This window comes from Wyeomyia smithii, chromosome 1, assembly GCF_029784165.1.
Source record: "Wyeomyia smithii strain HCP4-BCI-WySm-NY-G18 chromosome 1, ASM2978416v1, whole genome shotgun sequence".
Classification (NCBI taxonomy): Eukaryota; Metazoa; Arthropoda; class Insecta; order Diptera; family Culicidae; genus Wyeomyia; species Wyeomyia smithii.
The window spans coordinates 78,210,126-78,223,807 of record NC_073694.1 but is presented as its reverse complement, the minus strand read 5'-3'; the positions used below and the strand labels follow the sequence as shown (position 1 = coordinate 78,223,807).

The following is a 13,682-nucleotide window of genomic DNA, read 5'->3' as shown; positions in this document are numbered from 1 at the left end:
GCCGGCGACGAGTTAAGACGTGATTACTGGGTGAAGATCCCACACACGAGAACCAAATCCATACGAAGGAAGGCCATTCCGTGCCACTATAGTGAAACTTAGCACCAAAAAGTAAGTGAGCCGGTTAAGGAAAACAACCCAAGTAACCATAAGCATTAGGAGAAAGCATTTTATTAGCACTAATTCAGCCTTGTTAATGCCAAATAGCTTTTTATCATGTTTTTTATTGTTTAGGGCATCATGCTAAACTAGCATTACTGAGAGCAAAATGTGCGCTTAAAGGGCTACCGTAAGTGCTACGATGTAGTGTTTTGAATGCATATAGAAGACACATTACATTTTTTCGTAAGTGCCAATAACGAGCGATATCGAGTGGTCAATTAAAAATAGACGGAACATGGATACTCCACGTAAATGAAAAAAAAAACTAAAGGAGTGGGAATTTTCGACGCAAAGTTCGGGTATATGAAAGGATGAAACTTTCCGAAATACCCAATACAAAACAATTACAAACTAGTAGGTTGGATCCAGGATTTACATCTCCTGGGTTCGTGGTTTCTGAACCATCGATATCAGAATATTATGACAAGTCCCTGTTGAATTCCAAACGATGTTGAGGAAGTACACATGCACAAAATGAACCATATGTATTAGTTCTGAATATTTTTTTGCATTCGTTCCAGACACCAAATAATTAAGGTTCTAAGTTTTTTTTGGTTTGTTTTCTTAACTCACATGTCAGAAAAGAGAAAACTCATGGGTGCTCCAAATCAGCTTTAGTGATGCATATCAAGGGTTGCCACCTGCAGCACTTTATCAGCTCGCTATTTCGCCTTTTTAACATTATATCAGATATATACAAGCATTTAGGTCAGAGTAAGTTCTTACCCAGAATTCTGTAATCAAATAAAGTATTGTTGTAGGGCAGTGATTTAGTGCTTACTGGTTACTTGGGAAGTCAGGTACGACAGAAGAACGCCGAATAATTGCGCATTATATCTAAACCCAAGCTTCTCTCCACAAAAACCCAGCAGGACCCGTTACCATAGTCTGGCTGAACCCACGCGGAAGAGCCACCGACCGGATCCCCGGTTTGACGCAGCTTTTGAGGTCGTAGTCATCCTGGACAGGGACTACGACGGGCTGTTGTCCCTTTCACCAACGGCATCGCGACGAGCATTGCGACGAGCATCGCGGCGAGCATCGTGCAGGGCAACAGCGGTACCGCCAGAGCAACCAGCGCAGACCACGTGCCTCCCCTCACATTCGGACAAGTAGAGTGATTGATGGTTTAAAATAAAAAAAAACAGTTAAATTTATTAGTGAGTTGAATTCTTGGTTCCGAAGTAGACCTGGAGCCGACCCTGAGGACCTCCGAGTCTCTCACGGCCGACAGGGAGTAAAGAAAAGAGGTCTTGGGAACCCAACCCCAAACAGTCCCCAGAGGAACGACCAGGGACTAGGGGCTTTGGCAAAAGCCCTTCAGGCTGAGCAGTAACAAACTCAACATTAAAAATGTATTTCAATAGCCTTCAGCAGAAAACCAGTAACACCAACAGACATTTTTTCAGGAATCCTACCAGTATAAAAATGCAAAATCCTAAGGGACCTAGGCGTAGTCTTAGGCCCAAACTTACATTCATAGAGCATTATAACACAATAAACAACAAAGCAAATAGTATGCTGGGCTTTATAATACATACGTCCGACCAATTCTGGAATACTGTAGCATTGTATGGAATCCCTATATTGTAACACATGAAGAACGGATTGAATCTGTCCAAAAACAATTTCATTTCTACAGGCTTTGTTTTGCTCATCTTCATCTTAAAGAGAAAACAGCTCTTAACAACTGTGAGCTTACATTCAATGTGCATCACACCATCTGCTGTAGAGAGAGCGCAGAGTAATAGTTTCTCTGACGAAAAACCGCTCCTAATTTGACAGAGCAAAAACCCAGTGAAACTCTTGTAAGTTGCTCATCCGCGCACGGAAGAAAATCGAAATAAATTGCTTGGCGATCAACGGAGCATTGCGTTACCGTTCTCATCGCTCTGGGGAGCGGCAAAAACAATATAAATTCGAACTTTCTGCAGAATACGCACCCATGATGAGTTGTGAATCTTCCTATAATATTAAATTCGAAAACGGTTAGGATGTGGCTTCAATGTGAACCTAAATGTGTTGATATTTGGTCAACTTCTCTTCTAGTAAAGGAGAGGCTAACGAAAACTACTCCCTCTTAAACTGAGAGAGCAAACAAATGTTTACCCCTAACACGCGATGATTAAGAGTGAAAAGGAACTCTGCGACTGAAATACTCTACGCCTGAATGTGGATAATTACTCACTCTGTGTGAGAGAAAGTCTAGTTCTCCAAGGGGTTTGGCAGGTAGAGAAGGAAATTTGAGCAAAAATCAAGAAAACGGAAGAAGCCTGCTTTTGTACGCGCTTCGTAAGCTAAATTAGACAGCATTTCCCTTATCATCATATGAAGCACGCTGCATGCTTATAGACATACAAGCATTTAAAGAACGCCGCGAACTTTCAATGCTTTATTTTATCAATGATATTATTTCTCAACGCGTGCAATCTTCTAAATTATTATCGCAACTAAATTTTTATGCACACAGTCGTCAATTAAGAAATCGTTAAATATTATCGGAAAACTCCCACCGAACTAACTGCTCAAAAAATGGCCCAATAAATTGCATGATGCGTCACTATAATCAGCACTGCGAAAATATGGGCAGAAATCAAATCAAAAACTAATAATAATGTATAGAATACAAGAAAACATTGTATTATTATAACTGTAGTCTACATTTGCTTGACGAAATAAATAAATTAATAGAAGTACACCACAGTGTACACTGGCGAAATAAATAAAATCCCAAGTTCAGATGGAGCTTTAATTCCCAAAGCTTCAATAACTTTCGTTTCAAGATTGACAAGAGCAATTTGGTAATGGATTATAATTGTAAATCCACCACCGGAACCCTGAATTTTGGTGGCTCCTTGTTAGGGTTTTAAAAATTCCACTTGTTAGCATTCTGTATTGAGTAGGAGCAAAAAGTGTTGTCTAGATTCGCTATTTTTTCCCTCCAATCATTGTGGTACAAATAATCAAAATAATACTATTATCGGTAAGTGGTGTTAAAAATATAATGAAACGATTGTTAAAAAATGGATATTAGTTATCCAGGTTTTAAAATTAATCATATATCGATTTGGTTCCGCAATTTGTGCGAGAAAAAAACAAACCGAATATACGAAGTACATTGAAACTTCGTCATCTTCTAGGATCGGATTTCGGTTGGTTGCTCACACTTTCCGATGTTAATTGGACGCCACTGTTCATTTCTGGTAAATAAGCTGTCAATTGACTTGATTGGGTGTGAATACTTACTCTGGTGCTTTCTTCCTCCTTTCGAGTGTGGTCAGCAATATACGTGACACCGTCCATTGCTTTATGCAGCTCGGGACATGTTAACCATCGATGTCGCGCTGTTATATCTTTGCCATCGGCGCCACCACTGCAGACGACACCACTTCCGAAAAGACCGCTGTCTGTGGTGTTGATAATCGGCACACTTGGCACGGCAGTTGATGTGTGAATGGCACCTCCACCCACTCCGTTATTGTTCGTTATTTGAACGCCACTATCTAAACCAGTTCGACCATCGTCGAGGAAAAGATTATTACAACAGCTTAGATTACTCCTAGTAGTAGTGTTAGTTGCAGTGTTTATTATCACATTTGTGCTAGTTTTACTCGTTCCGCTGCTAACGCCAATACCACCTGCCAGACTTGTCTGGAAGGTACTGTGAGGATCAAGTAGGGCTGCGCCGGCACTTGACAGACCACCGGTAGTTGCTGTTACAGTCTGCTGCGGAATAGGAACCGCCGTACTGACCGACGATAGAAGATTTACGTTGATCGGTGACATCGGGGAATTGTGATGGTTGTGATCTTGATAGGGCAGTGTTAGGTCATCCATCAGGTTAATTCCGCGCATCCCATGATGATAATGATGGTGATGTCCTCCACTTCCAGCTCCATGATGGCCGTGCGGGTGGTGCGTTGGACTACCGTGCAGTCGACATGTATTAATGCTGTTAACGGTGAAGAAGTTTCACGTAATTATTATGGTAATTGAGCGGAATATATACTAAACACGCACACAGTCACAGCGAACAGTCAAACGTGAACATTACAGCGAGGACTGTTATGAGTCTCATGCAAATGTAATCGATGATAACATGATTTGATTTTCTAATAATGATTATATACAGAACACATGTTCATTGGGCTTCGGATTTTATGGGATTTCTACCACCGGAAAAACAGTGTATCAACAACAAAGTCTTGACAATATTTAAAACTAGTTCGCATTATTGTTTCTGTATGCATGTTAAAACACATATTCAGCATTGTTCTTGCCAAAAATATATTATAATTATCAAAACAAATAAATATATTTAACAAACATGCATGGCCAGCAAAATATTTACATCAAACTTAAGGCATTGACTGTATAGTTATATGCAGAATTTTTAAGATTAGTAATGCTCATTTCAATTATAAAATCCCATTTCAATGCATTTTAATGATGAAGGTATTTATCCCAAGAGTGATTAATATCCTAATAATTATTTTGACATACCTAGCTGTATTTCCAAAGATTCATTGCATATAACCTCCGAGCAATATTAAACAATGCTTGTTTTAACTTCACAATCAAGGGCGAAGCAGATTGTTGATTTTACCACAGACTGAAAGGCATAACACTACTGGAATGACACCCAATCAGCATAACATACAGTTTCTCTCAAACTGTACTGAAATAACAGCCGATAACGCGTAGTGCTGTCAATACAGTTCAATATATTTCTGGCAGTTTGACAATTGCACATTCGCTGGTGCTACTGATAGGAGAGTAGGCGGTTTCAAAAGATTATTTTATTGGAGTTATGTTCGAAATGTTATGTTCAATATTATGTCTGTTTCTGTGCAGCGATGTATGATGCGAGAAATGAACTATTCGACCAAAATTAATTCTTGAAGCGCGAGATGAATCTTCTTGTTCGATTTATCCTCGAGAACACTGCATAACTTTTTATTTTCAAGTCAAACTTCCCCTAATAGATTCTTAGAAGAACCTTATGACTTATTTTAAATATTCGCATTTAAGATGACCTTATTTTAAATATTCGCATTGATTAGGATTTTATACTTCTGAAATTATTATATTAATAATGCATTTTGCGCTGTAGTGCATCACATTACTTTGGATAAAATAAATCCTCTTAGAAATCACAAACGGTCAACACACAAAAATAATTAATATAGGAAGTAGTATGTTTTGAGTTTTGAGGCATTTTATCAAACTCATTCGAAGGAGTTAATAAACTGATACTTTTCTTTCGAGATATTGCTTGAGCAAAATATAACTGTAGTGTCTGATGAGAACTCTTGAACGAATAAAACGGTTAACAGAATTGACACACAAAAACATAAAGCATCCAGTACATCAAGTTAATTCAACATTTAAAAATCAACAAGTTGTTTTTCATATCTCCGAATTGTATAACAGAGACAACCCGCCTACATGACGGCGGATTTTATCAGGGAAATGCCAAGGTGAGAACCTACCTGTCACTAGAATCTAGCAAATGGTGATCAAGGAGCACCGAAGGATCAAATGCAATTGTTGGTGGCAGTGGCGGGATGTTGTCCCCCATTCCGTTGCACGAACGCAACATGAATCTTTGCGAAGCGGCACTGCAAAATGACGTTCGGAACCGTGAGGCGAAAATGGGCAATTGTTGGAAGAATGGTTAGATGTGGTTATTTTTCGGGGGTGCATTGGCACAGCGAAACGTTAAATTAAATGGTAGGAGAGATGACGAAAAATTGGGCTACAAGTGGTTTGGTTTTAATGAATGGAAATATTGGGTCCGATTCAAAATGATGAACAGTTTCAAGAACAGAATGGACATAGACAATCCGACTATATCTGCAATCAAAAGCAATAAATCATACAGGCTTTATGGTAAATGAACCTTTGAACCTGTTAGAATTGTTATTTTCGATAGCGAAGACAGTTCTGTTCTAAGCGTTGTTCTAAATTCAAATGAACGCGACGCTCAACAATTCAAATTTTTCAACTTGAATACTCATAAACACTTGAAAATGTTTGCTGACATTTAAAAGTGGAGCAATTTGACTCATGATGGATCAAACACCAGGCACTGTTTCATTGAGAGTTGTAATTTTTGTATATTTAATGAGCTTAATGATAATTATTCATGAATGGAAGAAGGAATTTTTAATACCAATTAGTATTGGTATTGGCCGTCGGATGACCACGCGACTCCATTAAATTACATATATTGCAGACGCTTTATATTTTGTAAGCCGTTTACCTAATTTTCTATCGGCTTAAAAGACATGCAATTTGAACCAGTGCCAAAAATTCTCTTGACGGGTGGCTTATAACGATAAGAGTGGAACGTCTTATAACGAAAATTTTCAATCGAACTGTTCTAATTAGATTGTAATTGAGCACCGTAGTCTGGTGTGAAAAAAAAAGTTTTCCACGGGTGGAGAAATTGAGCACTACAAAGGAAAATAGGACAACGATTTCAATAAACCATTTTTGATTCGATTGAAACTGTTCAGAGATTCTAATTGGCTAAAGATGTCATTTTTCACTATTAGTATTCTTTTAATCACGACTAATGTTTGGAAAGGGCTTGTGTAAAAATGGTATTGATGATTAAAAATATTTTTAGAGCAAAAACGTTTTATTTTCATTTGTATATTTTTGTTTTGTTGTTGTCAAAAAAAGTTACTCAAAAAATTGACCGTTCAAAAGTTGAAAAGAGAGTCAAATTTTTTACATTTATAGCACAATTTATTTATTTGCTGTGTATTTTCAAAATCCTTTTAAAACAGATACTGGAGCAGGAGTAATATTCTGCGTTTCAATTTAAAAAAAAAGGAACGAAAGGTCGCTTTGAAGATCCCGGAACTTGTACCTTCAGAACCAAACTTGAACGTATTACAATTAACTTGCATTATGGATATGAATCCGCCGAAGAGCTCCGATTCATATCCACAAGAGATTATGCAGATGATTTGTGTTTGTATATGTTAGCACAAACTGTTAGAATGGTTGTGAAATGTAGGACAACAATCTAAGTTTTATTCGAACCTCGATATTTACTTGTCGCAAATCTTTCCAAAATATTATAAAAAGTATGTCAAAACACATGCAGATGGTCAAAAAAACAAGGAACGTAAAATTGGTTGTAGCTATGCAGGAGACTCTATTCAGTCAGCAGAAAGGCTGCAAATTTGAAATAGTTATTGGACGCAAACGTTTTGTTCATTGTTTTAGTAATTGGATTATACGATTTCGAATTTCAGAACATTGCACTTTGAAAATGCCCTGATTATAATATAAGTATTCGAGATAGTATCAAGTATAAGACATAGTTAATTATTCCATGGCACTTTAGTACAGTGGAAATGAGAACCGATTCGTTTAAATGTTTCATGAGGAAACAACATTACACTCACCTAAAATGGTGTAACGGTTGGTAGATTGGACGGCGCATCACCAACAGTTTTGGCAAATGGTTAATGAAGATGGTTCGGACCCACGATGCCATTGTGTGCGTCTGGGGCGAGCGAAAGTGGATATTCAGCACAATCACGGTGACGCATATGCTGCAAAAACCGAAAACAAAAACAAACAAGTGCATTAATCTACCTCCCCTAGGCGAAAATACTCGAAATGGCTCTGTGCTTCCGTACATGTTATGTGAATTGGAAGGCAATTGTAACGGAGAGGACTGTATGTTAGGATGAAGTCCTCCTCTGGAAATTCAATGAGGCGCAAAATAAAATTAATTATTTGTGTGAATGAACATGCACATGTGTATACACATTCGTCGATGATGACGGTTTGGTGCCTCTGCATTTAACCAGTTGTGGTGTATACTCACTTAAAGAAAGGAAATTGCTGAGAAAATCGGCTTACCTGAACGTATCGAGGATCATGGTGAACAGCACAAATTTCCCCAGTAGTGGCACCACCAACGATGTCGGTGGAATGATTTCCGCCAGCAGCAGGAAAAACACAGTCAACGAGAGCAGGATGGATATGCTTAACGATACCTTTAAATGAAAAAAAAGCGACAGTCGGAAAATGAAACGACAGGAGGTGAAAAGGAAATGTAATTACGCTTCATCAAATGAAAGAAACTCTCCGACGAGGTTTAGATATCGAGGAATGTGAATGACAGTGTACTACCTTCGATTTCAAGTCGAGGAATTCCTTTATTTTATTAAAGGTGTTTCGTTACAGTGTTGATGAGTTACCAAAAAACACAAATTAATCCATCTAGCAGCGTTATCTAGTCTTTCAGGACAAACGCTATTCTTTGTTCGAATAGATTAAATAGAATAAAACACTCTTTTTTTGAAATTCATTCAACAATTTTTTAATCGTAACACCGTGTAAAAAGACAATTAAAAAAATCAAGTTGTAACTAACAGTGAATTATCAACAAATATTTGTAAATTGAAAGATTTTACAGACAAATCTATAAATCGGGTATCCCTGTCTTTACTACCTTTTAGATATTCTATCGCTTGCAGTTTTTCCCTCTCTCAGTTATTGGTTTGCGAAACAATTTCACGATTATCGGGACACTCCCGCTCACAAGGTGATTCAAACCAAAGATTTTAGTTTCACGACTCAATCGGATCGACAGACGATAATGAATTACTGATTGGAGCAGATTAGAGAATCAAAACAGCGTATGAACAAGCAACGTTAAACTTGCATACAGTTAACAGGCTATGAAGCTGTTTGCTTACTTGCAGTGTATACGGAGCGGAGAATATCAAGAAAATAATTCTTGGTGTTATTGGTAAATGGCAATACAAAATCAACGCGTCTCTTCAAGGTTGACAACCAATTTATATAATATAAAAAAGAGAGTGAACTTTTTGCTCGAGAAAAAAGAGCAAAGTCTGGATTTTTTTTGTTCATAAGAAATACCAATTATTTGGCGAGTAATTGCCGTTTCCCCGAAAGGCTTTTTTTGGCAGAGGTTTGCGGTGTTTACGATAGCGACGCAGCAGATAAACTGAAATCAAAAAACTCAGATTATTTCATTAGTTTAGAATAGTTTAGAAGTGTGCCGGGTATCTGAACGATCGTATTTTGTTTTCAGTGCAAACGGGAACGTTTTTTTTCGGCAAAGTCTAGCTTCGTGTATCAAAAATCGATCGTTCAGCGACCGGGCAGTTTAATAACGAATATTTAAAAAAAAGATGAAGAAAATTGTTTCAGTAGTTTCGCCGCGATCGTAAACACGGTCAAGTCATTTTTTGAGAAACACCGTTCCGAGATAAGCGCGTATAAAGTTTCAAGTTAAGCTTATGCGGCCTTTGGCAAGGCGCGCTGCAAATCGCTCGAAATTTCTCTCTTTTGCTCAGATCTTTATGAAAATTTGTGGAAATGTTCTCAAGATGTTGTACTTTAAGATAATGCAATAAAAAAACACCGATTTTTTGAAAACTAAAAAGTATATAACCCCTTAAACAACAACAGTCTATGTATTTTGAGTGTACCAAACCAGTCTATATCTATGTAATTCGAGTGTACCAAACCGAAAGGATGTTTCAAAATCATTTTAAAAATTTTATTTTGAATCCTTTGAAAAGTTTTCTTCCTTGTTACACTACAACTCGACTGCATTGGTACAGTATAAAGCATTGCTGGTCTAAAAATTTGTTTGTAAATCAAAAGTTTGTTCTTTAAACAATGATTATGTTTATAACATCTTGTATATTAATTGCACTTTACTTGTGTACTCTCAATGTGCTCTTTGAATATAAGTTATTTGTCATAAACTTGTCCCAAGTACTTAAGATCATGGCGTCTGGTTTTTGTTCTTTTGGTCATTAAATTGATCGATGTGAAATTTTATAGAATTGGAGCGTTTTTTCGTCAAAACTCGAAAAATCGCAGAAAACTTTTAAAAATAATGCGTTGTGTAGTGAATTTTTACCCTATTTTTGTTACAAACGGAGAGAGTGAAAAAGAAGCCCGCCGTGTGTAGACGCTTTGTTTATCGCGTCTTTAATAATCGCGTTTAATTGTGATTAATAATGCAAAAAATTGTGAAATTCGAGTGATAGTTGTAGTTGAGAGTATCCCTTGTTGATTACAGTATGTTTGAAGTGAATTACGAGTGAAAGGAATTCAGGAGCTAGAATTTTAATACAGTTTTCTTGTACAGTTTATCGCTCTGCAAATGGCTGTCTCAATAGCGCAGTGTTGTGTTGGTGACATTTCTTGAACGCGTTCGTTTTCATGCGGAGAGTGTATTGTGTCTAAAATTCATCGCAGTGAAACCTCTTCTCCAGTTTTATGCTGTGCATATGATTGTCGCCGATGGCAAGTTCTACTAAGAGGCAGAAGCCGAGAGAGCGGCAACTGTAATCATGGAAACGGTTTGTTTGTGCTCGGGTGCGAGCGCGGCGGAGTGCTTGACTCATTGAATGCTGCTTCGGAGTTCGGTGTCTAAGATAAGTGCATACATTTACAGACATGTTTATTTAAACTGCAGGTGGTTTTCACCCAATAAGGTATATTACAAAGGAGATACGATTTCAATAAGCGATCAGAGGTGGCGAGTAAAAAGTTGTGACGTCACAACAATCGTTTACGTTCGGCATTCAGTGCGGATATTCGACAAATTGTTTTTTTCGAGTTTTTAACGTTCTACCAAAAAACGTTACCAAAAAACGCGATTGCCATCGTGTTCAGTTAAACTTGGTGGTGTTTCGGTTTCGGGAGCCAAAAAGTTAGGCATAAGCATGCGTGCTTCTCCCAAAAATCCCGATGATGAGAAACGCTGGCGTTTGTTCTGTCGGGTACCGGATCTTTCTGCGAACTTTTATGTTTGCTCACAACATTTCCGCGCGGAGGATTTTGAACATAGGTTCCAGGCCGATTCCCGGCTCATTTTAGCATCCGAAGGTAATGTATCAATCTGTCCAAAAGTAATTTACGTTTCAGCCGTTCCAACAATTTTTACACTTCCACCGGTGAATCTATCATCACGGACGGTGCGAGCCAGATCCGCGCTGGTAGCAGAGCTACCACACGAGGCAGATGCACGAGGGAGACACGAGGCAACACGAGGCAAATGCACCAGCTGAAGAATGCGCTCCTTCGGTCGAGCAGGTCAAAGCTTCGGCGAGAACGTTTTTTCGACTGGGGCCGGCGGTGGCTTGTTGGATGAAGCGAGTCAACCAATGACTGAGCGCTCTACTTACGACGATATTCATCCACAGATCAATTGTCAAAAAAAAAAAAAAAACTAAAAAACTCAAAGACCTACGATCCATCGTTGATCGCAAGAGGTTGAAAATACGAAATATTCAGGCATAGGCATTTAAAGTATCTTACAATAGAATACGTTATCGTTTTCGTCAGTCAATTTTAAAAGATCTCATAATCTATGACAATATCTGGGAGACACATGTTGTTTCTGATATTATCATAGTACAAAAATATAATGCATTCCATACGATTGACGAGCCATATTTCAAAAAAAATCATACTTGTTCCTGCGCCAAACTGTGTATAATTGGTTGTTGTGACGTCACGATCTCAGCACGCGAAAAATGTTGCTATCTAACACTTGCAACCATGCTCATCTGCCGCTCCTTCGTATATACCTTATTGGTTTACACCGACATGAATCAAATACTTATTTTTTAGTATCCGCGTGTGTGTTCTATCTCACGATTTCCTGGGCTGATTGTGTGCTGAGGCTAGACGGCGCAAAGCGTAGCGTTTTTATATATTTTCTCTTTGTTGATAATTCATATTTCTTACCTGAGAAAAGACGCGTACCGCACAACTTGTTTGTCTGTTTCGCGATATTTTTAAATTGTTAAAATGTTTTGAAATTTAATACGGGGATTCGACTGTGACACTAAATTTGATTTTGTATCGGCTTAGCAGTGTCAATGAAGAAATTTAAATTTGTTCGATTACTGTGTTTCGATATTCATTGTTTTTTCTTTGCAGTTTATGACTTCTCTGGCTTTTGAATGATTATTTTTAGCTTCAAGCTAAATTTTTGCTATATATTCATGGAGGCAATTAATTTAGGACGTATTGCTTTGGGTGTGTATGTCTCCTTTTTTTCAAATTTATCTTTTTATCTTTTAGTATGTTAACGCAAAAATAACGATTGATTAGTATGTTAACGCAAAAATAACGATTGTTAACGCAAAAATAACGATTGAAACCACGGATGCGACCATACCCGCGTTTTAAAATAATTAACTTTTTACAACTCGCATTCGAATATAAGTCACGTGTCAAATGTTAAGAAGATAGCAACAGGATACCGTATAGTGGCCGCTTCAAACAACGTTATCGCGATATATATTAAATAGTCACAGTATTGTTTCTTATTATTAAATATATCAACTTTATTGATTCTAAAATAACAAAAAAATAAAAAATAAAAAGAAAGATAGGTTTGTTGTGACTGGTGATCTGTAGAAACGAATATCGCGTAGCTTACTCTCACAGAACATAAAATCGGTGCCTGCGAATCAGCTCGTTGATTCACGCTTAGCTTTCGTATCTGACGGTTTATTATTTAATTTAAAAGATTATTCTTCGCGCGCGGGATTTAAAAATATCTGATCGTATTGCCTACCACGGCGAATCCCTATCTTTCCTACCCCATCATACTAACACAAATACCCTTCCTGTGACATCCGTAGAGATGCAGAGGTGAACTCGGTCTCATAACTACGTTTGTCGAACTAACAATCCTCTTCCTATTTTTCCCCAACGACTGTAAGGACGTGGCCGACGCCGTTATTGATCTTTTTAAAGTGAGATTTACTGAATTGTTGTGAATAATAATCTGAATAACATCCCAAAAACTATCTATGTGGTTCTCTGTGCAACTTCACTAGCTCAGGTCAATCACGGAGGTGCAACTACGATATGTACGGTCGTCAATGCTCATGCTCATGCTCATAAACTTGCCCCAAGTACTTAACCTTGTTATACAAATTTAAAATCACCCCATTCATCTTGATACCCTGATTATTGTTTGGATTGAAGAAAGAAGCTCAAGGCTTAGAGAAAAATTTAACAATTGGGTTTTAGAAGCATTGGGGGAAATTTTCTAGTTTTGCAAAAAGGAAGAGAAAATATTTTAACTTTTCTGCAATCGTCTGCAAATGACACGAAGACGTGCTCATCTAAATATGTTTTTTTTTTCGTTTACGAAAATGCTTGTGTCACTGCAGAACAATGACTTTGTGCATCTTGGAGCTAAATCAGGAAGATCTGAAATGAATATGTTGTACAGGACTGAACCCAAGACTTAACTTTGAGGCACAATCGCTCTGATACGAAAATTATCAGATTTTGAATTCTGATAGACAACCAGCGGAGTTCGATCACTTAGCCTTTTTTTTTAATTTTAATTAGAATAATCGGAAAACGAAAAATTTGTAATTTCACAATCAAATCTCTGTGCCAAATACTGTGTGTTTTTACTTTATCCAGAAGGGCAGCTCCAGTGGAATAATCTTCAGATTTGTTAGGTCGTATCATTT

The 13,682-nt window shown here is 37.7% G+C and overlaps 1 protein-coding gene across 5 annotated transcripts in view; it reads right to left on the bottom strand.

The window, feature by feature from the left end:
• LOC129717858 (acetylcholine receptor subunit alpha-like) overlaps nt 1-13,682 on the bottom strand; it is a 503,655-nt gene that overhangs the window by 13,976 nt on the left and 475,997 nt on the right. For 4 of the 5 annotated variants that reach the window (XM_055668083.1, XM_055668082.1, XM_055668085.1 and 1 more), the window contains 4 exons: nt 8,050-8,186; nt 7,587-7,736; nt 5,655-5,783; nt 3,409-4,114 (listed from right to left, as the gene is read on the bottom strand). In XM_055668083.1, the coding sequence (XP_055524058.1) occupies nt 3,409-4,114; nt 5,655-5,783; nt 7,587-7,736; nt 8,050-8,186 (1,122 nt within the window). The remainder of the gene's footprint in view (nt 1-3,408; nt 4,115-5,654; nt 5,784-7,586; nt 7,737-8,049; nt 8,187-13,682) is intronic. The other variant, XM_055668087.1, reaches the window with a different exon arrangement.